At 35.5% G+C, this 27480-nt stretch overlaps 1 protein-coding gene across 3 annotated transcripts in view; it reads right to left on the reverse strand.

Annotated features, from left to right (window-relative positions):
* Nucleotides 1-27480, reverse strand: part of LOC132562695 (F-BAR and double SH3 domains protein 2-like) — an 82193-nt gene that overhangs the window by 46615 nt on the left and 8098 nt on the right. For all 3 annotated transcript variants that reach the window (XM_060227462.1, XM_060227453.1, XM_060227469.1), the window contains exon 3: nucleotides 20784-20829. In XM_060227462.1, the coding sequence (XP_060083445.1) occupies nucleotides 20784-20829 (46 nt within the window). The remainder of the gene's footprint in view (nucleotides 1-20783; nucleotides 20830-27480) is intronic.

Genomic DNA, 27480 nt, shown 5'->3' on the forward strand with positions numbered 1-27480 from the left:
CCTGGTGACTCTCCCCACTCCCTTAAGTCCTTGTGTCTTCAGTCTCCTGTCTTCCTGGTGCCTCTTCCCACCCCCTCAAGTCCTTGTGTCCCCAGTCTCCAGTCTTCCTGGTGACTCTCCCCACTCCCTCAAGTCCTTGTGTCCCCAGTCTCTTGTCTTCCTGGTGACTCTTCCCACTCCCTCAAGTCCTCGTAAAGAGGAATTCATGACTTGCTTCTCTAGTCCTGATGAAAAAAATCAGTTCATCTGCCTCCTCACAGAATTAAAACATGTCTGCCTTCCTCTGTTCTCATCAGAATTGCCCTACTGCCCCAGCCCCATTATGGGTTGCCTCCCTTTACAGCTTTTTTTTTACCTGTCTGTAAGGATAAATGATTTTTTAGTTCTTTTTTAATCATTGTTATAATTAATTTGTAATACTTCTTCCTTAACAACAACAAGAATGCTACAGGAAATTTCGTATTTTTAGTATAAAGTATTTTTTCCTACATGTCCAATAGCTTCCCACCTAAAACAAAGATGGTACACCCAATGATCATAAACTCCCCAGGCCAAGAAAAATGCTCAAAGCCAAATCTCCTCAAAACCCATTGTGATTAAATTCTAAACTGTGGTGATTTCAGAAGAAAAAGTGATGGACTATGAATGTTGTGTCATTGTATGAGCTCACTTGTCCCTTGAAAGGCCACCACATCAGCTCGAACTAAAACCGGGTCGGCATCTGGAAAAAATCTTACTATCAATGCAAAAACCATTCAGTCTTCTTGTCAGCACCAATGCTGTATGTATATAAATAGATGTATAAATGAATGTACTTGAGGTTGATCTTTCATGACCGAATAACCTTTCTATCGTAGTAAACACTCTTTAATGAATAAATGACTTTATCTTTCACTACTAGAGAACTTCCAAAGGAATAATTCACCACTGACATTTCAGTAATCTCCATATACCATGAAGCCGAAATCAGGTTCTTCCCTAAAACAATGAATAATTCCATCAGACATGAAAAGAACATCTGAACTGCCGATATGTGATTATCACCATTACACATGAGGCTGTTAGTTCACTTGAAATCAGTACCACCAGTAATATAACACCTAGATTATCTTGTGGGTCGGATATACCTCATGCTGAGAGCTGAATATTGTCTATCGACCAAGTGATCAAAAATAGAAAAATAAACAAAATCACGATTGTTTAATTGTGAAAATTACACCCAATATGGATTTACATCTGTTACGTGGAACTTCAATCATGAGACTGCTGATGTTGTGTCCGTATAAAAAATCCATTCCTGTCTAGTGTGGAAACTGCTGTCAGTTTGGGTACACAGTAGACAGTTAGGTAATGGACATGAGTACTATCATATCCTACAAACTCATTTCCACCTTCATCCCAAATGGTAGGGGCATTCAACAAAATAGGATACAGAGTCTCTGCATTAGACATCCCATCTCATCAGACTTTACTCCTCCTCTACTTTCCTTCTTTCCTTTTAACACTCTTCTCTTGTTCCCTTTATTGCTCTCCTTCATTTATCTGCTCTTCACTTTCTTTTTTCATCCCTTTACCTATTCCCTGTCTTCTTTACCTCCTTCCTTCTCATTCCTTATTGCTCCACTCTACCCAATTCTTCCTCTCACTGTCCTTGTTTGTTCCTTCCTTCTGTAAATATGCTATTTTCCCTCCTTCCAGTATCTCTGTCTTTGTCCCTCCCTCTTTTCACACTGCCCTTGTCCCTCCTTCCAGTATCTCTGTCCCTCCCTCTTTTCACACTGCCCTTGTCCCTCCTTCCAGTATCTCTGTCTTTGTACCTCCCTCTTTTCACACTGCCCTTGTCCCTCTTTCCAGCTGCTCTGCCCTTGTCCCTTCTATCAGTATTTCTACCTTTGTTCTTTCCTTCAATATCTCTACCCTTGTCTCTCCTTCCTGGCATTCTTGCTTCCTTCAGCTATCTCCCTTTTTCCCTAGTTGCTCTATCTAGATGTACACAGTTGAACTCCATAATAGAAAGGGGAACATTGTCCATTGATTTGATCTACAGTCCATTATGCCAAACAAAAAAGAAAACATATCACTCTTGCAGTGTGATGCCGAGATGAAAGCCATTACTAATCAATAGACAATATTGATTAAAAGCTGACTTGGACCCTCGCCTTTTTCCTATAGATAATGATTTGTTTGTTTACAGTTAATGACGGACTTGATATTAAAGGGTAGAGCTGGTACCATATTGATCTCCCCATAGTCAGAATTATTTTCGTGGAATGAAGAGGAAGTTAGTGCCTTATCGATCCCAGAGTAAATAAGAGAGATCAGAAGGACCAAGAGAGACAGTTAGTCCCTCATTTTAACTATAGCAGACAAGGTCAGTCACAAGGACCAAGAGAGACAGTTAGTCCCTCATTATAACTATAGCAGACAAGGTCAGTCACAAAGACCAAGAGAGACAGTTAGTCCCTCATTTTAACTATAGCATACAAGGTCAGTCACAAGGACCAAGAGAGACAGTCCCTTACTATAACTATAGCAGACAAGGTCGGTCACAAGGACCAAGAGAGACAGTCCCTTACTATAACTATAGCATACAAGGTCGGTCACAAGGACCAAGAGAGACAGTCCCTTACTATAACTATAGCAGACAAGGTCGGTCACAAGGACCAAGAGAGACAGACCCTTACTATAACTATAGCAGACAAGGTCAGTCACAAGGACCAACAGAGACAGTCCCTTACTATAACTATAGCAGACAAGGTCAGTCACAAGGACAAACAGAGACAGTCCCTTACTATAGCTATAGCAGACAAGGTCAGTCACAAGGACCAACAGAGACAGTCCCTCACTATAGCTATAGCAGACAAGGTCAGTCACAAGAATCAACAGAGACAGTCCTTTACTATAGCTATAGCAGACAAGGTCAGTCACAAGGACCAACAGTGACAGTTAGTCCCTCACTAATCCCTCAGAAATCACAAAAACCAAGAGAGCTAGACATTTAGCCCTCCACTAACCCCATAGATGAGGAAACTACAGGGTCAGTCTTAAGGACCAATTCCATAACCATATTTACCCTACCATAAACTAGGACAGTGACTTTGTTGGTACTTCCACTGAACCCCAACATTCACAGGTTGAGTGAATCCTAGACTTGTAACCAGATAAATGGTGCTTAATATTATTTTATCATTATTTCTTTTCGGGATCTAACAGTCCTTCAATTGTCAATAATGGAAGTCTTATAAACTGAATGTCTAAAAAATTCAAGTGGCATTGTACACGAAGTAAACATCCCCTTCTAGTTAAGTCTGTTCTATATAATGTAATAAATTTCGGGAACTTCTTTGCCAATGAGTGCCTGCTACTGAACTAGCAGCTGAAACGGTCAATCCTCCTCTAGACCACTGATGATGAATCCAGCACCACTAATCAATCTAAGTATCACCATCAGGCATAACACTGGCCATGTCAGCACTATCCCTATCGTCTCTAGCCTCTCCACCATGACCAGAGTACAAAACCATCTGGACATGAGGAATGCCATCAATACTGTTAGTTTTACCTCTCACTACAAGGTGGAAGGGAAAAACAGATCACAAAATAAACACATCTCTGATCAGGGTTCCTGGAAGTTTGATTGATGGCTGTTTAATTAATCACCACTGTTGGTCATAGAATTTTCTTATTGGTGATAGCTGATCACAGACATCAATACCGTAAATGTAATTACTTAAATGTAACAAGGAAATGTGACTATTTTTAATTGGATTACAATTCAGAAGTCAACCTAGAGTTTCACTTTAACAGTCACAGAACCATCAAGATTGTATAAAAGACACACAAGTTAATTTCAAATTAGAACTAGACATTGAAGAGCCAAATAATGAATTAAACTGTATCCTAAAGTTGTTCGTCCTTCAAGGACTCATCAGGCTAAGGGTGTAAATTTTGAAACCTAGGAGGCGACTAAGGAAAGTAAAATTGATCGAAAGACATATATTAAAATCTAGATGGGAAGGTGCATTTGCCCCATAATCAAACTTTGACAACATGACATACATGTATTACACCCAGAAATATCACCATGTGTTTGGATACATTAAGATATGTTTCAACATTTTCCAAATTTCAGATGGCCCGCAATCCATCCAACTCCCTACTCTTCAACATCATTAAAGCGCCTACATTTTCTTGAAGCTAAAAGCAACTTCATTTTCACTTAATTTCATCAATGGAAGCCTGTTGTTATGAATGGTTTATTGTTTGTCATAAATATCACATAAAGTCCAATTTGTTTAAACTAGAAATGTTGAATCGACACTAACTGATGACTTGAATATTAAAAAGGATTTTTGAACTTTTAAGCTGAAGATTTCCTTGTAGATTATTGTGCAATGCTGACTTGAGTCAGCGTTAAAACACCTGGCCTCCTCTCAAATATACAAACCCACTATCTATAGCAGGGTGATCAAGGTATATAAAACAACTCCCTGCTCTGGAATTTTCTTCACTATTCCTTGATCTGACTAGTATGTTGTTTATTATCAAAACATTACAACATCTATTTATAACAAAAACTTTCAATGTAACTACATATAGAATGGCATAGAAAAATGGTCTCTAAAAACAGGTTTCATAGGTCTCAGAGAAAAGTGGTTGCTGATGCCAGGTTCTCAAGGTCTCAGAGAAAAGTGGTCTCTCATGACAGGTTTCATAGGTCTCATAGAAAAGTGGTCTCTCATGACAGGTTCTCAAGGTCTCATAGAAAAGTGGTCTCTCATGACAGGTTCTCAAGGTCTCATAGAAAAATGGTCTCTCATGACAGGTTCTCAAGGTCTCAGAGAAAAGTGGTCTCTCATGTCAGGTTCTCAAGGTCTCAGAGAAAAGTGGTCGCTGATGTCAGGTTCTCAAGGTCTCATAGAAAAGTGGTCTCTCATGTCAGGTTCTCAAGGTCTCATAGAAAAGTGGTCGCTGATGTCAGGTTCTCAAGGTCTCCTAGAAAAGTGGTCTCTCATGTCAGGTTCTCAAGGTCTCCTAGAAAAGTGGTCTCTCATGACAGGTTCTCAAGGTCTCACAGAAATGTGGACCCTCAAGACAGGTTCTCAAGATCTCACAATATTATTTCATTATTTCATTAAACATGATTCCATTGTGATACTTATTATATCAAGAAGTATCCACATACAAATGAGACTTAGACAAGTCTGTATGACAAAATAAATGACCTTCTCTTGTTATAGCGATGCAGTCAGACTGACAAACAAGCTGCTGGGGTCTAAACCTACGAACACATTCAGCAGTACGGCTAATGGAACTCCATCCATCAGGAAATGTACCTAGTGAATTCTAAAGACTGATGAAAAAGATAGAGAATACTCTATATACTGAAGCTTGAAGTATGCCACTTGTGATATGGTGCAATGCATGTGTATTATCTAATGCATGGCAGCATATCTGCTTTATATCAATGACTTAGGATGGCCCTCACACAACACATGTATCTACAAGTCTATTAATATCATTTATAACGCTTCTTAGATTTTCATCACACAAAAGATCTGGAATAAGAGTGTTTCAATTAAAACTTGTGTTTAGTGGACAGTTAGTGTCCTGTGTTCAGGTAATAGTTGCCCATTCAGTTAAAAGGACATAAGCAATCTTCATTAGTAAGGTACATCAGAACCAAGAAACTGCATCATTAGAAGGTGTCTGCTGAATCAAGCTGTCCGTTCGGGCAGGTTTTAATATAAAAATCATGTAAAATAGATCTTGAACAATCTGCATTTGATAAGACAAACTTTGAACTTTGACAACTGTTAAGTCCAAATTGAAATTAAGAACAACAAATATATCACAGTTGAATATATCAAGGTTAATTATGTATACTGAATTTTGTTATTTTGATGGGTTTATCATTCCAAGAACAGCCAGGGTAACTTCTTTAAGGCAATGTAGCTTGGCGACCTTCCTGAACAACATACTGGAGGTCCCAAACATGGTGTAAAATGCCTTTTTTTGTTGGTTTTAGAAAAGTCTATTCCTCAAGGACAAAACCACCACAGAACAAGACAATCTATTTCACAGCTTTCCGATAAACACGAACTACGCCATGCATCTCAGATATGGTGAGGTATGGTAACAACTAGATCTGCAAAATCACAGCCTTGAAATCTGTATCCAAACTATCCATGAAACCCAATTAAAACAGTCACAACCATTTGCTCTTTCTTTTCCAATAAAATTGTTATCCAGAGGCAGTCGATGCCTGGTGAGACAAAAAGTATCCAGTTCAAACAGTATCGAGAATGTTTTGAAGACGCAACACCCTGGAGCAAAAGATTACACAATGACTGCTGCTACAATTGGAATCAAAGAAACTAGACATGTTGCCACGGCAATCAGAAGGAATTTGAAAACCAAGTGAGATAATTTCTCGAGCTTCATGCTTCTGACTATTATTTGACAAATCAACATATTGAAGTGTGATTCAGCCACCAATTCCTAGCTGCTGAAAAACATTTTCTCCTCATAATAACTATGGAGGATAGCCTTTATATATATATATATATATATATATATATATGTGTGTGTGTTCAAAGTGGTGAACATTAATGTAAAAAAAAAAAAGTTTCATTAGTGCTAAATGAATTTTCATTCCTCTCCACCTCCATATTCGACCATCTCTCACCAGTTAATTACCTCAATTGGGGAAAGTCTGCAGACAGCCGGCAGTAGGCATTAAGCCTATAGGGAGTAAATGCAATCGGATGAGCCCCAGTGAGCTCTGTAAATTAGTTTATCCTCTTTTTTTTTTCCTCAATCCTCATTACCCTTTTTTTACAATCAGTTAAAATAAGATACGCTGTACCAATAAGATGACTGTAAACGTCTACCCTCCACAAAATGTCTGTGACTGATTCTGTCTTGAGAGCGTGACAAAACTGTCATCAAAATAAACAGACGTGACTGGTTCCAAGATGTGACAGGGCTTTAATTATTCATCGAAACCAAGGAGGAGGGCTTTGTTTAAAAGTGTGGTTGAGGTTTAAAGAGTGTTAATTTTATCACAAAGGTACTCTACTTTTAATTAACTTTCCATGAACATTCTAAATGCCATATTTTGGTTCCCACAGCTGCGACTGTATCTGGCCCTCTGCAGTTCAAGTTCAAGCTGTCTTTGGATTTCAGACTGTAATTATATCACAACTTCTGACTTTGGTTGTATACACTATTCTCAGAATTTCTCTCCCTGATTTCTCAGACTTCCGAGTGTCAATGAGTCAAAAGGTCCTAACCAGGTGATTGGAGAGCATAGTGTCAAACTGCCTTATATCTGCATTCAAAATACAGTCAAACTCAAAGGTGAAATATTCCCTAACAAATCTTTCAAGACATATTTCTTTTTTTTCTAATCACCTATTTTGCAAATCTCTGATTTTCAGAAATACTAACATTTCCTTATAAAGAATGTGAAATTATCTTTTTCCAGTAGTCTTATACTAAAATGATTTCAGCTACAAAGGTTAAACACTACCTCTACCATTTCAATTTTCATTTGATTTTGTTAAACTTCTATTTAGAAAAAAAGTGGTAGGGGGATATCGTTTCAAAATCATGTAAAGGTTTTCATGACTTTCTGTCAAAGTAGTGATATATATATAAACATGAAGTCTGTAATGGTTGAAGAATTGGACACTTGTCGTACACATTTTACTTCCCCAACATGCTGGAAGCTACTTACACAGCTGGGAGAACTTGAAATAAAGGAAATGTTGAATTAAAGCACTGACATGGACAAGAATTCACAAGTTTGATCTTTCTATCCTGTAACAGCTCAAATCTATTACCAAAAGAAAATTGTTGGAGATCAATATCAATCTAAAAATTTTGGCATTTAGTAATACTGAAAGGAAGAGGAGGAAAGGGAGGTAAATACTGCATTGTAACAACAAAGTTGAAGAAATGTAAATATAAACATATTTACTTATTCCACCTGAACTTTTCAATTCCCAATGACAAGAAATTGTTCATCTTGTTAATTGCATCCTGCATTACACAGATGTTACATCAAGCAATCAGTCCCCTCTATTTTCCACTCAAATGTTCTTTATGTTACATAGAGTCTGCAATCTAAATGGCATCTGCCTGTGATAAGCCTTCAAACAAACTCTATGCTATACCAACACTAATTAACACATAGCATTTCCCCCACTAAAGAACGTTGACAATAAACTATGTACTTATGTGTACAGCGAAGCCAGATCACTCCCTGGCACTGTCCAACAAGAGAATTATTCCAGACATAACCAAATTTACTTGTCACTTATGTAATCATCCCGCTGTATTAACTCAAGCCAATTTTTCAAAAACCTGATTTTATTTCATGGGATTAATGAATTTCCACTGTCAACCACAGCTGCACTTGCATATCAATGTAAAATATCCTTAAGGCTCAACACTATCCTACTGTAACAATGTCATTAAAGCTATATGCTACCTTCCGGTAACATGCCTTTCATTTCCAAAAGAATTCCATTCTTTTAGATATCATTCAGTATTAGTCAAATTAATTGGTAACACTGTTGAAAAGGTACACAAGACCATGTTCAATGTCCAAAATAATCTGGATTAGAAGATATGGAACAAGCTACCCATATCTCAAAACATTATTACTTAACAAAACCTATTCGTCTCCTGCACTTTTACCATTTAAGGGAGTTTTCCTCACTGCAAGAAACTGCAGTCACAAGAAAGAATTTACTTAGGACTAATTGTGTAAAATGATACATGCATTTAAAAGTTTTTTTCTTCTCATGGAATTTATCTCAATAACTTTAGTCATTTATTTTTTCTAAGGAAATTTGTTCTATTTAAGTGTTTCTTTCATTAATAATTTTGTTATTTCAGGGCTTCATTTGGAATTTTACCATCTTCAGGTAGTTCCTCTACGTTAATAAGGAATATGTTTACCTTTCAAACCGTAATTTGAGAATTTTCTTCACATTTTCCCCCATTTCCAGAATGTTTCTCTTTCTCAGGGAGTTCCCAATGTTAGGGGAATGTGAAATTATCAGTCAGTTTCTCTGTTTAAAGCAATGCGTCTTTATAAAAAAAAAAAAGTGAAATCAAATGAATTTGATATTTCCAATAAAACCAGCATTTAATTTTCCAGGAATCATGCTTGAAGAAGCACCTGATTAGAAAAGAACCCATAATCACGCAATATGGAATGTATCAGAGCCACACAAACCTGTGTGCTATTATTAGTCAATACATAAGACCGTAATTCTTCTGTGTCCCGGAATCATAACTATGCACCCATGTAACACACGGATAATTGTAATCCACAATCTGCAGGTGAAGGAGCACTGTGCCAGGGTAGGGCCTGTTTATAATCTGCCATACAAGGAACGGCTGGGTCAGCACTAAACAAGTTACGATTGTACAAGTACAGTAATGAATTGGTATTAGGAAACATGAAATTCAATCAAGCAAAACATAAAACTATTGCAATAAGTATTTGATCTAAATGGTGTTAATTTTTTTTCTGGGAAGGCTTTAATAACATTTGATGGGCTGGTATCGTTAAAACATTACTGTTTCAAGATATATACACAAATAGACAAATAATTTTATGAAGTTGAGTCTGGCATTATATCTTCAATTTTTACCCTTTTTTAATGTTCAGTGTCTTATTTAGCAAGGTAGCATACAACCTTAACCTGATCAGAAGCTGAAATGACTGTTCCTTTCATTTTTAGTCAAACTTACAAAACCACATGGAATATGATAACACAAATCTCATCACCTCAATATTTCATATCCTGGAGCTGGCAAAAGATAGAGAAAGATTTAGGAGAATATTTACAACTTCACACACTTAACCCATCGGAGGAGCAGGCACAAGATGATAAACCAAGAAATGTCCAACAAGACAAATGGATCCATTTCAAAGATTATCTTTCTCCTCGATAGTACAGATAGTGAGAATCATGGAAAAATGCACTGATAGAGCCCTACAGGAAATATCAGATTATTTGGAAGGTTCTATTGACTGAAGTTTTCATTACTTGATAAACTCTCTTTACTACCTTGTAGAGATAACCAAGACATATACTCTTGTTATTTCAATTTGGAATGACGTCAAATTGACCTCATACTGGACCGTTATTCCGTTTCCATCATTCATTACCACAGTGATTCTAAGGAATTCTCTTATACATTGACTAGGAACATCTAAACATGAAAACTTTGATCTCACTTTAGTCTACAGGATCATTATGAACTGATCTTCAGAAGCTTACAAGTGTTTTTCATCTTTCTTTGATCTACAAAATATTGATCGAAAGAGCTGATCAAAAGATTCAGGTTACATAATTGTTTTGGTAAATTCAATGATAAGTAATATACTAAAAAGATTCATAATAGGAAAGACAATATTCCAACAACCTTAAACCTCCCTATAAGAAGTCACTATATACCTCACTATACACCTCCATACAAGATGTCACTATATACCTCACTATACACCTCCATACAAGATGTCACTATACACCTCACTATACACCTCCATACAAGATGTCACCTACATACAAGATGTCACTATATACCTCCATACAAGATGTCACTATATACCTCCACACAAGATGTCACTATACACCTACATACAAGATGTCACTATATACCTCGCTATACACCTCCATACAAGATGTCACTATATACCTCCACACAAGATGTCACTTTTCAACTCCATACAAGATGTCACCTACATACAAGATGTCACTTTATACCTCCATACAAGATGTCACTATATACCTCGCTATACACCTCCATACAAGATGTCACTTTATACCTCCACACAAGATGTCACTTTTCAACTCCATACAAGATGTCACCTACATACAAGATGTCACTTTATACCTCCATACAAGATGTCACTATATACCTCGCTATACACCTACATACAAGATGTCACTATATACCTCGCTATACACCTCCATACAAGATGTCACTATATACCTCACTATACACCTACATACAAGATGTCACTATATACCTCACTATACACCTCCATACAAGATGTCACTTTATACCTCCTACACCTACATACAAGATGTCACTATATACCTCACTATACACCTACATACAAGATGTCACTATATACCTCACTATACACCTACATACAAGATGTCTATATACTATATACCAAGATGTCACTATGTACTATATACCTCCATACAAGATGTCACTATATACCTCACTATACACCTACATACAAGATGTCACTATATACCTCACTATACACCTCCATACAAGATGTCACTATACACCTCACTATACACCTCCATACAAGATGTCACCTACATACAAGATGTCACTATATACCTCCATACAAGATGTCACTATACACCTACATACAAGATGTCACTATATACCTCACTATACACCTCCATACAAGATGTCACTTTATACCTCCACACAAGATGTCACTTTTCAACTCCATACAAGATGTCACCTACATACAAGATGTCACTTTATACCTCCATACAAGATGTCACTATATACCTCACTATACACCTACATACAAGATGTCACTATATACCTCGCTATACACCTCCATACAAGATGTCACTATATACCTCACTATACACCTACATACAAGATGTCACTATATACCTCCATACAAGATGTCACTATATACCTCCATACAAGATGTCACTATATACCTCACTATACACCTCCATACAAGATGTCACCTACATACAAGATGTCACTATATACCTCCATACAAGATGTCACTATATACCTCACTATACACCTACATACAAGATGTCACTATATACCTCACTATACACCTACATACAAGATGTCACTATATACCTCCATACAAGATGTCACTATATACCTCCATACAAGATGTCACTATACACCTACATACAAGATGTCACTATATACCTCCATACAAGATGTCACTATATACCTCCATACAAGATGTCACTATATACCTCACTATACACCTCCATACAAGATGTCACTATATACCTCGCTATACACCTCCATACAAGATGTCACTTTATACCTCCACACAAGATGTCACTTTTCAACTCCATACAAGATGTCACCTACATACAAGATGTCACCTACATACAAGATGTCACTATACACTTTTATACACCCCTACAATACAATGTACCTTAGACTTACACACTATTTACATAACACCACTGTTGTGATTATTGCTCCAGAGATCTCTTGGCAGTATTGACCAGGTCTATCCCATCAATTATACATAATAGTGCTTACTCTTGCCTTCCTCAGCAGTCTACTGCTGGATGTCAATCTATCCTACCATATAATCACAAGATATACACTCTCCCAAACATCATTTTAACTAGCTTGATGTTCCTAAAGTTCCAATCACAAGATATACACTCTCCCAAACACCACTTTACCCAGCTCAATGTTCCTCAAGTTCCAAACACAATACACAAGATATACACTCTCCCAAACGCCACTTTAGCCAGCTCAATGTTCCTCAAGTTCCAATCACAATACACAAGGTATACACTCTCCCAAACACCGCTTAATCAAGCTCAATGTTCCTCAAGTTCCAATCACAATACACAAGATATACACTCTCCCAAACACCACTTTACCCAGCTCAATGTTCCTCAAGTTCCAATCACAATACACAAGATATACACTCTCCCAAACACCACTTTACCCAGCTCAATGTTCCTCAAATTCCAATCACAATACACAAGATATACACTCTCCCAAACACCGCTTTACCCAGCTCAATGTTCCTCAAGTTCCAATCACAAGATATACACTCTCCCAAACACCGCTTAATCAAGCTCAATGTTCCTCAAGTTCCAATCATAATAAACAACATATTCACTCTCCCAAACACCGCTTTACCCAGCTCAATGTTCCTCAAGTTCCAATCACAATACACAAGATATACACTCTCCCAAACACCGCTTTATCAAGCTCAATGTTCCTCAAGTTCCAATCATAATAAACAACATATTCACTCTCCCAAACACCATGCAGCTTTAAACTTAATGTGTCCCTCAAGAGCACAGTTCCAACATCAGCAACATATCCCAGTCTCCTGATCACAGGATATACATACTCCAAAACACAAGCTGTGAGGCAGCTTATTATGCCCCTCAATGACACATGAAAACTGATCACAAGATACACATTCTCCCTGTTCTAAGACAACGCCGTTCCAACTTCAGGGACATGTCCGTGGAGCCTCCTGGTCACAAAATATACATTCTTCCTGTTCTAAGACAATGCCGTTTCAACTCCAGGGACATGTCCATGGAGCCTCCTGGTCACAAAATATACATTCTACCTGTTCTAAGACAATGCCGTTCCAACTCCAGGGACATGTCCATGGAGCCTCCTGATCACAAAATATACATTCTACCTGTTCTAAGACAATGCCGTTCCAACTCCAGGGACATGTCCATGGAGCCTCCTGATCACAAAATATACATTCTACCTGTTCTAAGACAATGCCGTTCCAACTCCAGGGACATGTCCATGGAGCCTCTTGATCACAAAATATACATTCTACCAATTCTTAGACAATGCCGTTCCAACTCCAGGGACATGTCCCTGGAGACTCCTGATCACAAAATATACATTATCCCTGTCCTAAGACAACACAGTTCCACCTTCAGGGACATATCTCAGCCTTCACAGTATCTAATGCAGTACCATAACATGCCATCACAGATTCTCACAAATGAATGAACCAATGTCTTAAAAGGATTTCTATTTTTTGTTTTTCACATCTGCATTAATTGAACATCTGCATTAACTGAAAGTATTGGTTAGGCAGTGCTCCTTTCTCCATGAACAAAGAACCATTGCCAGGCAATGAACATACCAATTGTAAACTGCTTTCGACAGAGGACACAAGACTCATACTGTTACGTTTATTTTCAATGATGGGAAGGTAGATTCTAGGATAGTAAACAGCTGATTAAATTTCTGAATTAAAATTGAATTTTATGCACATAAAGAGTACATCACAAGCAATTTTCTGGGAAAATTCAAATTCTGAAGTCTTTAGATCTTCCAAAGTTAACTACAAGAATATGTTACGATTCAAGGATGCATTTGCTAAAACAGACCAATCAGAGGCTAATGGAGCCATCAAATTCTTTTATATAAGATAAAGAAGAACACCTAGAGAAATGCTTTCATTCCTGACTGAAGTGGCATGAGGGTAAAAAGGATGGAATGCTGGCACTTTTCTGAACCATAAAACACTTATTGGTTGGTGTGACAACCACAGTAATTAGTTGTGGATTGGATTAACCAAACCGAAATGCAATATTCCATTCCATCAACAATACCTTTAACTATAGCCATTCATTACAAGTTTCTTGCCTTTTTTCAGAATTCCAATTTTACTTCAATAAAAGTCTACAATACAGCATCCTTAACATCTATGGAGTCTATATGCACTAAAGCTTCCAGGAGACACAGAGTCTGACAAAGCTCTATACAACAAGTATCCATTTCCCCGCTCTGCCATCAAATGAACATAAATATCTAATATCTTACGATTTTTAACATCTTTAAGCTCCTGTATTGTGTTATACATATAAAATCATAAATGAGTTTCCGTCTCATACAAGACTGATAAAAAAAAATTTCCTGTTTTGTATAGCTCTGCAAATCATGCCTAATCTAGAATGAAATGTTTTTGATCATTCATCCCACATGAAATGCAAGCAGAATTAAGATCTTTTATCATATAAGTAAGAATTTATCCAAAAGCTTCTTATAAAAGTCTGTTTCCTTTGATGTTATCTTAAACAGTCTATAATGTCACTTTTGTTCCTTGAACATTTCTTTCCTAAGAATATTCAAAAGTTCTGATGTGAAATCAATTTCTAAATTTTTGCACAAAACATTAATTTTCTATATTTCCCAGCATATTCTGGGTTCATATAAGCAAAAATCTCCCAATAAGCCAACCTGATAGGGGAGGGGGGGGGGGTCAAAACACAATAGCTAACTCAAAGCATAAAGGTGAGCTTACCACAGTGCAATGATAATTACTTGTTGGCACTCAAACCGTTACAAATATGGGTGGGCTTATTACCTGGCACAGGCTTATTATTTGGTAAATACGGTATTCAGTCTTGTACAGTATCAAGAGGCAAAGCCATCTATTTACAAGTATATAGCTGTCAAGGTGAATCAACCTGTACAAGTAGCAGTTGAGACAATGGACCTTCAAATAGGTACATCAAAAACCGCTCAAGCATGGAAAACAGTTTATATGACTCATGCGAATACAGGTGTTAAAGTATGTTCTATATTTGTGTATACAACAAAAAAGCATAACATGCATTTGTCCTGAGTAAACAGGTACACCTGTATAATTATTATTATGAAATAATGAGCATCATACATGATCACTGAATTAGTTGTTGATTTTTTGTAATTTACAACAATTGCCAAATATGTTATATTATTGCATATTTAACATACTTTTTTTTCTCGGATGAAACCATTCAAGGTCTTATTATCGGAGAACCAGAAAACCCAAGGAAACAAAACCTGATCAAGGAGGTAACTTTTTCCAATCAGTGAATTGAACCCCAGTCACCTAGATGAAGGGCATGAATATTATCACAGCACCCGCTGACTGAAGAAGATAAGAGTTTAAAAAGAACATATCCTTTCATTGTTTCAGCAATTTATTCATCTAATGTACTGGCAATTTTTCCTAGACTGAACTGGTGGAGATTTATCAGTAATTTTGATACAGGCGAGATAGAAAGGGACATTGTCACCTACAAAACTAATTCACAGAAACTAAATCCAAGGAAATAAATGTTTATGTCCAAAATTTCATTTGTCATTGATATGCATTCTCCCTACATGTGTTTGTAACTGTAGGAAAAAAAAAAGAATGTAATGGATTTTTCTGAATGGATGATTTCATGGAATATCATATAATATGTTTCCTGGAGATGGTTTGATTGCTGGTATCATTTATGGAACCGTAAAAACAAAACACTAATTGAAACAGATGGATCATACATGATAAAAAAATATATTGTTCATCGTGCAAACTTTTCGTTTTTAGAGATTCATGACCAATGAAGTGACACAGGTTGCGAAGCAGCTATACATCAAAGTCCTACAGAACACATCGGTAAAAAATATTAGCAATTTTTAAAACATTTTTGCTGCAATTTAAACAGTGACAAATCGAGTGGGCCAGACAGTGAAATTGTCTCAAATCAGAGGATGTAAGCTAGAGTTTGTTGGACGTTTTCTCGCTAAATAAAAACCTCTGTGTGAAATCTACTTATACCAAAATATCAGTGACAGTGGAGATTCATTCCAATACATTAATTACATTGGCCAGACTATAAAGCACTGGTCGATTCTCATGCATCAGATGTTAGATCACCGTGGAAACCAAAAATGCCCAGTTATACCAGACTTCATACACTGTAACAAAAGACAGAATTTTATCTTCCAATCCCGCATTGTCAAACAGAAGTCTGATACACATCCATTACATTGGTTCCTTTTTTTAGCAGGATTAGTTTGTTGAAGCTGGTGTCCGGAAAGGATACTGCTTCCTATGCTGGCTAAGACTAACGTCTGATAACAGATCGATGATGCGTTTTGTCAGATTATAGCCAAGTGTTACAAAATGTCTTTATGTCATCTTTCACACATAACTGTCAAGCCATGCTAATTCAATTAAACCCCAATGAACTGCAAGACACTAAATCTTCATACAAAATCAGACAGATATTGTTTTAGAGGAAATGAAAAATTCATGAACATATCAATTGCAAGATAAATGTGAATGTCTCATTTTTAAAGGCGCCATGGTGACATTACAGTATAAAGAAACAAAGGTAAGTTCTGAGGTAAAATATATCAAAAGTCAGCACATTGTTGTGTAGTTCAGTTACAGATGCAAAATGTATGGTCAATTTTTACTTCCATCATCAGATAATCTGACCTGGATGAAATATGCTACTCAGTTCTAAATCACCCAGCTTTAAAATAAGGTGTTAAAGGAATTCTTTTATCATATTAGTTATATATACTAAATTCTGATTGGCAAACTTGCTATGGAAACATGCTTTCTGAAATCTTAAACCATACACACTTTACTCTGATAGACTCAGCCCACCTAGCTGTAAAAACAGGTAGAAACAAAGTACCTGTACTAAGTAATCCTCTGATGGACTGGTTGTCTTTTCAAGAAAGAGAAATGTGTTATATACCCTTAATATCACTTGATCATGTCTACAGCACCAGGACAAGCATATTTCAGAAAATTATGAAATGGCACGGAACTCAATTCAACAAACAGATGTCAAATTGACACCAAAAAATAACATACTCATATAAATATTACATATTTAATCACAAACTTCCAATGAAATCTGTTCATTACTTTTGAGGATGTCCAGACAAACTATTTACTAATTGCTAGAAAAACAGACAGATGGACATATAGATGGGTATTATCATTCTAGGTTGATTTAAACTTCAATATAATTAATATCACGTTAACTTGATCTAACCTTGATGGATACAATGATCAGCAATCATCATTTGTTTTGAATAACAACAAAAAACTATCTGATATTGTTAACAGATGGCATCAGTTGTTAACTGCCAGATAACTAATTTTATGGCCATTTGTAACTCAATCACACACATCCCATTGACTCATTAACATTGATGGTCTTTCTACAATGGGTCACAGAAATCTTCTAGTTACACGAAACCCTGAACTAATACCACTGAGAAACAGATTTCCCTTTAAACACTTACCTAACACAGACTTTATACATCTATATATCTTTATACAGTAAAATTTGTTTAAATAGTTTGATCAAGACTTAAATCATTACACTGATTAAACACTGACAAAACAGAAATTCAAAAGATATTTTTAATATCTCTTCATTACAATTACCATTTTGACCAAGACATGATTTTGTATCTATATTTCAAATACATCTTAACAAGCTTCCTTGGTTCTGAATTTGAGATATCCATTTTTGTAAAAAAAATATCAAAACATTTTTTTTTCATATCTACTTTTTCTTGTAATTTTATTTAATTTTACTGATTGTCTTTTGCTTCGAAGCTCAACAAGGTCAAAAGAAAACACAGGAAAGTGTTAATGAAAGATGGAATTTCTGACAATGCCTTACGACTAAGTATAAATCACTCTGTGAACCTTCTAAGGAGCCTATGACACTCCAATGATCAAAGACCATCTCAATGAATAATGAAAAAATTCATTGATTTGTTCTGTATGATCACAACTTCCTAACATATCTCATACAGATGCTGCATACAAAATTACATTAAGTCTGACATATCACCTGACTCAAAATATTGACCAAATCTTGGTATGTTGATGATTAACTCATCCCACACTAGTCTTCTGAAGGTTCATCATAACTACTCTGATACAATGGCACTTCAATCATACAGGGATACAGCGAATACTTGATACTGGGAACTTAAATCATACAGGGATACAGCAAATACTTGATACTGGGCACTTCAATCATACTGGGATACAGCGAATGCTTGATACTTGGAACTTCAATCATACTAGGATACAGCGAATGCTTGATACTGGGCACTTAAATCATACAGGGATACAGCTAACTTGATACTGGGAACTTAAATCATACAGGGATACAGCGAATGCTTGATACTGGAAACTTAAATCATACAGGGATACAGCGAATGCTTGATACTTGGAACTTCAATCATACAGGGATACAGCAAATACTTGATACTGGGAACTTAAATCATACAGGGATACAGCGAATGCTTGATACTTGGAACTTCAATCATACAGGGATACAGCAAATACTTGATACTGGGAACTTCAATCATACAGGGATACAGCGAATGCTTGATACTGGAAACTTAAATCATACAGGGATACAGCGAATGCTTTATACTGGAAATTTAAATCATATAGGGATACAGCTAACTTGATACTGGGAACTTAAATACTGGGATACAGCGAATGCTTGATACTTGGAACTTAAATACTGGGATACAGCGAATGCTTGATACTTGGAACTTAAATCATACAGGGATACAGCGAATGCTTGATACTGGGCACTTCAATCATACAGGGATACAGCGAATACTTGATACTTGGTATCTAAAATTCAAGGTTTATTTGCACAAGAAGCTCAGATGGAAGCCAATATGTCTTTGCCAAAGCAAACCTGGCATAATTTACTAGATTTATCCAGTTTTTTTTTACACTGATTATAATCGATAATCAGGAAATATGACAGAGAAACCCTTTCTATTGTTTCTCTTACATTAAATGACCTTACTGAAACAAAACCCTATTACTTGAGTTTGAGACTTTTTTTATTTTTTCATTCTGTCAATATTGTGTATCCCTAAATTAAGGAAGCATTTAACAGTCAGTTGCAATACCACTTGCAATTTAGGTAATACAAAACCACCTCTACAGATAAGATAAAAAAATTCCTTTATCAAACAAATTCTATAACTCAGGTATAATGTAATGCTTAAGAGATTAATATTTTTAGAAGTGTTATTCAACTCACGAATTCCCAAAAAAGGGAGGATACTAAAAGCTCTTTACATATCAAACAAATGATCTTTAATAAATTCCACATTACATCAACACCCATGTAATATCCTTGATATCTTAAATAATATACAGACAAAAAACAAACTGGAATACCCTGTTTACAAACACAACCTACTATAGGAATCAAGCCCCCAACTACTACCACATCAGGGTTCAAGTGCTACTAATTGCTAATGCTCCAGAATTCGCAGTTGACTGAAGATGACTAACTTCAGTTTTGCTTTAAGATTCAGTTAATAAGAACATTTTAACAGTCAAGTATCACAGCATTAACAAGCTGTATACATTCAACCAAATAAAAAGTTTCACAATCTACAAAGAAAGTCCAGATTGGAATAAAGTTCTTAGTTTGGATTCTGATCATGAGAGCTACTCAGTAGTAGCTGCTTCCAATACAGAGGTTGAGCTGTTTTTGTTAGTTTTAATGGGATGAAGATGAGAGTGTAAATTATCAGGTCAGTGATAGGGAAATCATATCTATGGATCACCAAAATGTTTGTAACTACCTGGCAAATGATGAAGAAAGCTTATCTATGGATCACCAAAATGTTTGTAACTTATCTGGGAAATAATGAGGAAAGCTTTTCTATGGATCACCAAAATGTTTGTAACTTATCTGGCAAATAATGAGGAAAGCTTTTCTATGGATCACCAAAATGTTTGTAACTTATCTGGCAAATGATGAGGAGAGCTTTTCTATGGATCACCAAAATGTTTGTAACTACCTGGCAAATGATGAAGAAAGCTTATCTATGGATCACCAAAATGTTTGTAACTTATCTGGGAAATGATGAGGAAAGCTTTTCTATTGATCACCAAAATGTTTGTAACTACCTGGAAAATGATGAAGAAAGCTTATCTATGGATCACCAAAATGTTTGTAACTTATCTGGCAAATGATGAGGAAAGCTTTTCTATGGATCACCAAAATGTTTGTAACTACATGGCAAATGATGAAGAAAGCTTATCTATGGATCACCAAAATGTTTGTAACTTATCTGGCAAATGATGAGGAAAGCTTTTCTATGGATCACCAAAATGTTTGTAACTTATCTGGCAAATGATGAGGAAAGCTTATCAAGACATCACAATTTTTTAAACTTACCTGGGCATACTCCTTCTCTATAATAGATCTCTGCCTAGCAAAATTTCTGAAAATAATCAGAGAAACACATATCAGTAACGACATTCATGGATACTTTTCAATATGATTTGATCTTCTTATTTACGACATTTATCTTATCATATTAAAATACATGATATTTGTATAGTTTACTACAATAATGAATAAACCCCAGCTTGTAACATTAATGTTCACCATTCACTGCCAACTTGGCCTACCATTGCACTGTCTGATCATACCATATACATGATGTAAGCCACTCAACACATGTCATAGCCTGACCTTGCACTTTTAATAGAATAATTACACTCATTCACCCGAGCTTTTCAGTAAAAGCCATCACATGAACTTAATGAATTCCAACAATTGAAGAAGCATTTCAAATTTTATCAATATTGTGCTTTTCTGCCCTTCACAGAATGAGTTTGGACCCTTAGATTTGCTAATTAAGTTACAAATATCAATATCTTAAATTGTAAACATGACTTGAAAGTCATTTTTTAATCATTCTTAAGGCAATTTATGAAGAGCCTTCTGTTGTAACTGGCCTGAGGAATTGTGTAAACCTATATATCTATACTAGATTGAGAACATGATCATCAAAACTGCTGTATAGTATATGTATAAAATTAAGTCACAAGTCCATACTCACTAATAAGCCCACTTTTAAAAGTCAACAATGCTATAAAATTATTAAAATTTTCAAGGTATTTCCACTCAAACCTGTCTATAAAGACCACTCACGGGACCTAAAATGTGTTGAAACAGGTATTTGCTATATGCAGGTCGCCTTCATAGACAGGTATGTTATATACACATGACCTTTAAAGACAGGTTTGTTATATACTGGTGGTCATTATAGACAGAAATTTAAAATAGACATGTGGCCTTTATAGACAGGTAAGTTATAAACAGGTGGTCTTTAAAGACAGGTATGTTAAATACAGGTGGTCTTAACAGACAGGTAATTGTTACATATATATGGCTTTTAAGACAGGTTTCACATAAATTATAATATTACAGAAATTAAAACCATGTAAAAACTTAAACATCTGCTCGTTTGAGACTTTCTATCAATATGTTTCTTTACATGTGTTGTAAAGTTCACAGATTTAGAAATTAAAGGGACATTTTATTTATGATACAGGTGCTCAAGTCTAAATCATTCAATAGCTTACCTATTTGACCTTTCATAAAATACCACGCTGGCTTTTGTAACATTAGTATTGGAAATGTTCAGAAACTTTTAATTCTCACATGAGTCTTTATTAACAATCTGTGTTTAGCCAGACCCTTCAAGTCATAAATATACCATAAATAGGCCATATTCATACCCATGATTTCCCTCTCAGGAGTAAGTACCAATAAAACACCCCTCCGACACATACAATTCATGTATTGTAAAATCAAATTCAGATATTAAACTTTATTTCTATAATATGCATGTTGTCCATACAGCAATCTAAGGATTTCACAGAAAACAAAATCATAATTGCAACATCTGTATGATATTATCTTGCAATTTCGATTGATTTCTGCAAGAACCTGTAATAATGAAATATGCAATTGCATAAAATATTGCCATTTTTAAACTTGAAACATGCAAAAATTTCTTTTTTCTTTTCCATCACAGCTATATCATCAATGCGGAATTTTGTAACAAAAGTATTATCATCAAGCATCAAACAGAATGTTTACACAACAAGCCAATTTGTGTTCCGTCATTAATATGGGCTTCCTCTTTGTTTCCATAACAACTGCACAGTAGTTGTGACTGCCATAGAAATGATAATACTTGAGATCTGCTTCAGATAAACAATTGAAAATTTTTTTTGTTTTTTTCAAAGTTGCAAGATGATAAATTAGCATGATTAATGCAGGACTTTTTTTTCACTATTTTTCCAAACTTTAATTAAAGAAACATAACTGTAGTATCCTAAAGGCAGAGCACTGTCTTAAATAATACTTAAATGGAGACGATCCATGTCAAAGTATCAACCATAAGGGAGGGGGCCAACAATTAATGAAACAATTAAAAGGGGGTTGGAAATGGGGTTGGGAGGGGGCCAACAATTGATGAAACAATTAAAAGGGGGTTGGAAATGGGGTTGGGGTGAGAGAATTGGGGAGTGGAGAGGGAAAGGTCCATCAGTAATTTCCATGGGTATAAAACAATATATAAAGTCATTATGAAAGCAACAATTAAGAACAAAGATTGATAAAGTCAACATTACTGTGACAAGAATGAAAGATTCTATTTATCACATTTATCAAAACTCATAAGAAAGGAAATTAAAACCCTGTGATCTTTTTCCTGTTAAAAATGCAAATTTTAATGTACACTCGAGACAATGCTCTGCAGTAAATTATAACATAATACTGAAGGTAATTCAAAGTATAAAGTTAATCATGCCTTCCAGATCATCCGAAGGAAAGCGAACAATGGGACCAGTGCTGAAGAAATTTATTTTCCTACTGCAATAATGAAATTTTATTCTTGTTTCTTTTTTCCAAAGAAAACCATTCAAGTGATCAACATTTTCACTGACTATACCACTTTCAGGAGAATAGACACAAAAAGTGCATTTCCTGAGATGTTTACAATTTCTCAAAGTGCTCACACTCTTGGATAATACCCACACTTCACACATATTAAGAGAGTTGGAAAGATTGAAACTCTAAATTTATATGAAAATCTGCTGTGCCTGTGAACATTTTTACTAACAGTACAACAAAATTTTTGTGAAATAAGTTGTGCATTAAGCTAAGCTCAACCTGCAGGCTAGAAAACTGAGCAGTAACAACGTCTCAATTACTCAACCCAAGTTCAATGCAGTTATCATCAAAACTCTACAGCTGATCATTAATGAAATTCAATGCCTAGCATGGCATTCCGCTGTGCTTTCTACAACCATGTGTCCAATGTACCTTATCCCAAAGTTTCTTAAATACATCAATTTCATCAAACAAAAAATAAGAATAAAAATGAAACTTTCTAAAAGCCATTTCATCACAAGTTCCATGTACAATGTGTATACCACCAAATTGCATTAAATATTGCCATCTGGACTTCTTTGAAAAGAGTGCTGCCAAAAATTTGCAAAGCAAGAAACAAATTTACTTTGTGCAAATTGGTAGTTATATTTCATTATGGCTGAAATAGGTCTCGTCAATGCCATTTTATGCTACAAGAGATTCTCTTATTGGTGAATCTGCATTCGTGACCACGATTCTGTATGAGAAAGACACGACACTACAGTAAGAACCTTTATTAGATCTTCTGACAACAAGTTGTGAGCAAAGGCAGCACTGGATCGTGCCGCAGGGCTCACGTCTAGTGATACGCCTATTCTGCTCGATCTAGAAAACCAATAAATACAGGCGGCAGCTGATCACGTCTACAGCAACACTTATTGAACGACATCAACATAGTTGTCAAACAAACTGTCCAATGTCAAAATATTTGTGATTGTATAAATAAGAGCTTTTAAATGTCCTGAATGTGTTTCTTGCTCCTAGATGCTGAAGTCAGTAAGAATAAATTCTGTAGCACTTAAGGTATCGCCCACTCCATTCAATATTTTTTTTCATCTCTAATTTTTTGAAGAACTATATAATCTGCAAAATTCACCTGCACTGTAATAGGTGCTTTCTATGGTCTTCAGGAACTTCCTAACAATGTAATTGGAACCCATTCATGACTATTTATATAGTTTTCTTTGTTCGATTTTTCTTCTGGTCAATTTCTACTTCTGTTGAACACTACTTTTTCAAAACAAAAAGCAAATCCCTACAGTCACACTCTATACCCAAACCCAGGACAATACTTGTTTTAAATGCCTTCATAAATTTTCGCCTAATTTAATAAATATGGCAATTTCCAAACAAAACATTAGATATGGTTATGCCAGGAAAATCACATAATATTTCACATTGACATAATAAATAGTTAATACCATAATGATCTGCCAACTCTAACAGAGAAATGTAAACACTATACATGTGGAACAGCATTTTATCACTGAAATAAATTGCATCAACAAATGTACCAGAAATATCATCTCATCTAACAAATGGACAGAGAAGCATTTTTAATCCTTAATTTGAACAGTTTCTACGACCATTTATTATTCATAAGATTAATAATCCAATCTGGAGTCTATAGTGACTGTTTTATGTCCCTAGAATGTATCTTGTTCCTTGTTCGTTCCTTTATTTGTCTCCCCAACATCATTAGACTACAAAGGTATTAATTAGGAAAGTACTACTGAACAACTCCAGCACTTCACTTGCCCCTCAAAGTACTAGCCAAAACCTTCTGGTCTAAAAATATTTCTAAAAAGTTTGGTTAGCTTTAACTGTGGCAGTGGTTTAAAAAATCAATCTTAAATTAGCCTTAAATAATTCAAAAATAATAACTTTTGAGTTTAAAATTTAATTAGTATTTAAACTCAGCATTCCTGATAGGAAGAAAAGTATGAAATAATTTAAAAACTGTCAAATGTCTTTATAAAAATAATGATTGTTTCCAGATGTTATTTATTAAGCTGACAGTTTGAGCCATTTTAGTCCTTGTGGTGGTAGCCACTTGTCATTTGTTTATCTTCAGTAGCATCAGCTGACTCTGTGTACACTTGAATTAATGAGGCTGTAGAAGTCCTATCAAGGGTTTCTAGTTGAAGTTAACACTATTCCTTCCTATTTATTATTATAGTAACAAACAAAGGACATCCAAAGATTTGCAGAGTAAATTTAGTCATATTTTACAATACATATTTCACAAGATGACATCAGATTTTATTTGTACTATTTTGGGAATGGGCCCTAGGGGGATAAGATTGGGAAAAATACATTGTGTGTGTCTTCGATGAAGAATTTATACAACATATCAAAGGACTATCTATTGTCTAAACACCATTAAGGACACAATCATTCATCAATGTTTTATTTCATCTAATGTTGAGATTTTATTCTGGGATTTTTTTTCATAAATATTAAGGAAAAAGCTAGATTTATAAATGCAGAGGGAAGATACTAAACTGGCATAAAAACTAGACAGTGTCTATAAAACATAGCTGTTCCTCTTCCAACCCAGCATTCGATCAGATGTAGAGCTTGCTGTTACAACACAATGATGATAAATATGAACCAAATCTGTCGACAAGTTCTCAAGATATTACACTGATTATGAAGTCGAAGGACAGACATGCTGTAACACTCTATACATCACCATAAATGAGTGGAGCATAAAAAAAAAAACAGAAAAAATACTTCAAACAATGTCTTTCTATTTGATTAAGTTACCTGTGATATAACAGTACAATGATATTCACCTAAAATTAGTACCACATATTCTAGTGACTAAGTTATACTACGTGGTGACTTATACACTTATTGCTTTACTGGAACTGAAACCTCAGTACTGTATTTGCCATAATTAGAGTCTGTCCCCACCCCTTCTCCCTGCTTCCAGCAGAGGTAATGAAATTATATAAACCCCTACTAGTTGTAAAACAACTTCCAAATTACTCTATTACTTACATTTAAATACGAATGTGCTGCCAGCAGGAAATCCTGCATACTTTGATCCTGCCACAGGCAGCAGGCTTCTTAGCTCAAGGACATATCAAAAGAAAAGTACTTTGATTTCCAATGTAAGAGTATTACATCAATACCCACATTTCCTCTGCCTTATTTCTGTTTTTGACAAAGATGACACTCACATAAACAAGAGAATGAATATTGATGTCCTTCTCTCAAAATTTCACCAATTTTAGGGTGGATTTTGTGCAGCAAATGTTTGCAGGCATTACTATCACCCATTTTACTAGTTCTGTGATATATATCAATAATGAAATGAAAGATCTCTCAGACTTTACCAAACTGAAAGAATAAACCAAATTGCCATCAATCATTTCATGATCTGAAAAATGTGAAGTTGAAATAAGAATTGTAAAAAATTCAGTCATAATGGCTGGGGATTCTACTTCCTTAAGTTATAAGAACAGACAATCTTGTCCAAAGGTTTTGTTTGTAACCAGTTCTTTAGATGCCCTGGGTGTTAATTACAGTAAATACAGTATTACTCTCATGAAATTTCCTCATGGAGTAAAATTCTTTTAATCATTCATTTGAGTCAGGGTACTGTTAAAATACCTTCTTTTCCAGACAATAGGCATTAAATCGATTTGCTAGCAAAGTTATTCAAATACCCAGATTTCCAAATGGGAATCCCAAGATTGAATGTTTCTTCACTGAACCTTAATAATAGGTTAAAACGAACCATTCCTGCATCCTAGCACAGAAACTCATAAACAATACTGTATTAAAACAAACAGATGCTTGTGGAAATTATCCGTAAAAGTAGACCTATCATCATCACTCGCACATGTCAACCAATCAGAATTCAGCATATTGCATGCAATACCTGAAGCAGATGAACTGAGTATAGAAAGATATTGTGTACTTTCCACATTAATAAAAATACTGACTGCAGACGCCAAGAAACTATCTATACATAAATACTTTATCTGCAATCAAATTGAAAGTTCTAAAAACACAGGAGGAGGGGGGAGCAAGATATTTCTGTACCAAAGACATGTGATGCAGTAATCTCTTCCCGACCTAAGCCTCTTTTATGTAAACAAGAGGGAATAGTATTTAGAACTTTTATTTTCAC

Source organism: Ylistrum balloti, unplaced genomic scaffold, assembly GCF_031769215.1.
Source record: "Ylistrum balloti isolate Yb309-2 unplaced genomic scaffold, AGI_CSIRO_Ybal_v1 Utg369672, whole genome shotgun sequence".
Classification (NCBI taxonomy): Eukaryota; Metazoa; Mollusca; class Bivalvia; order Pectinida; family Pectinidae; genus Ylistrum; species Ylistrum balloti.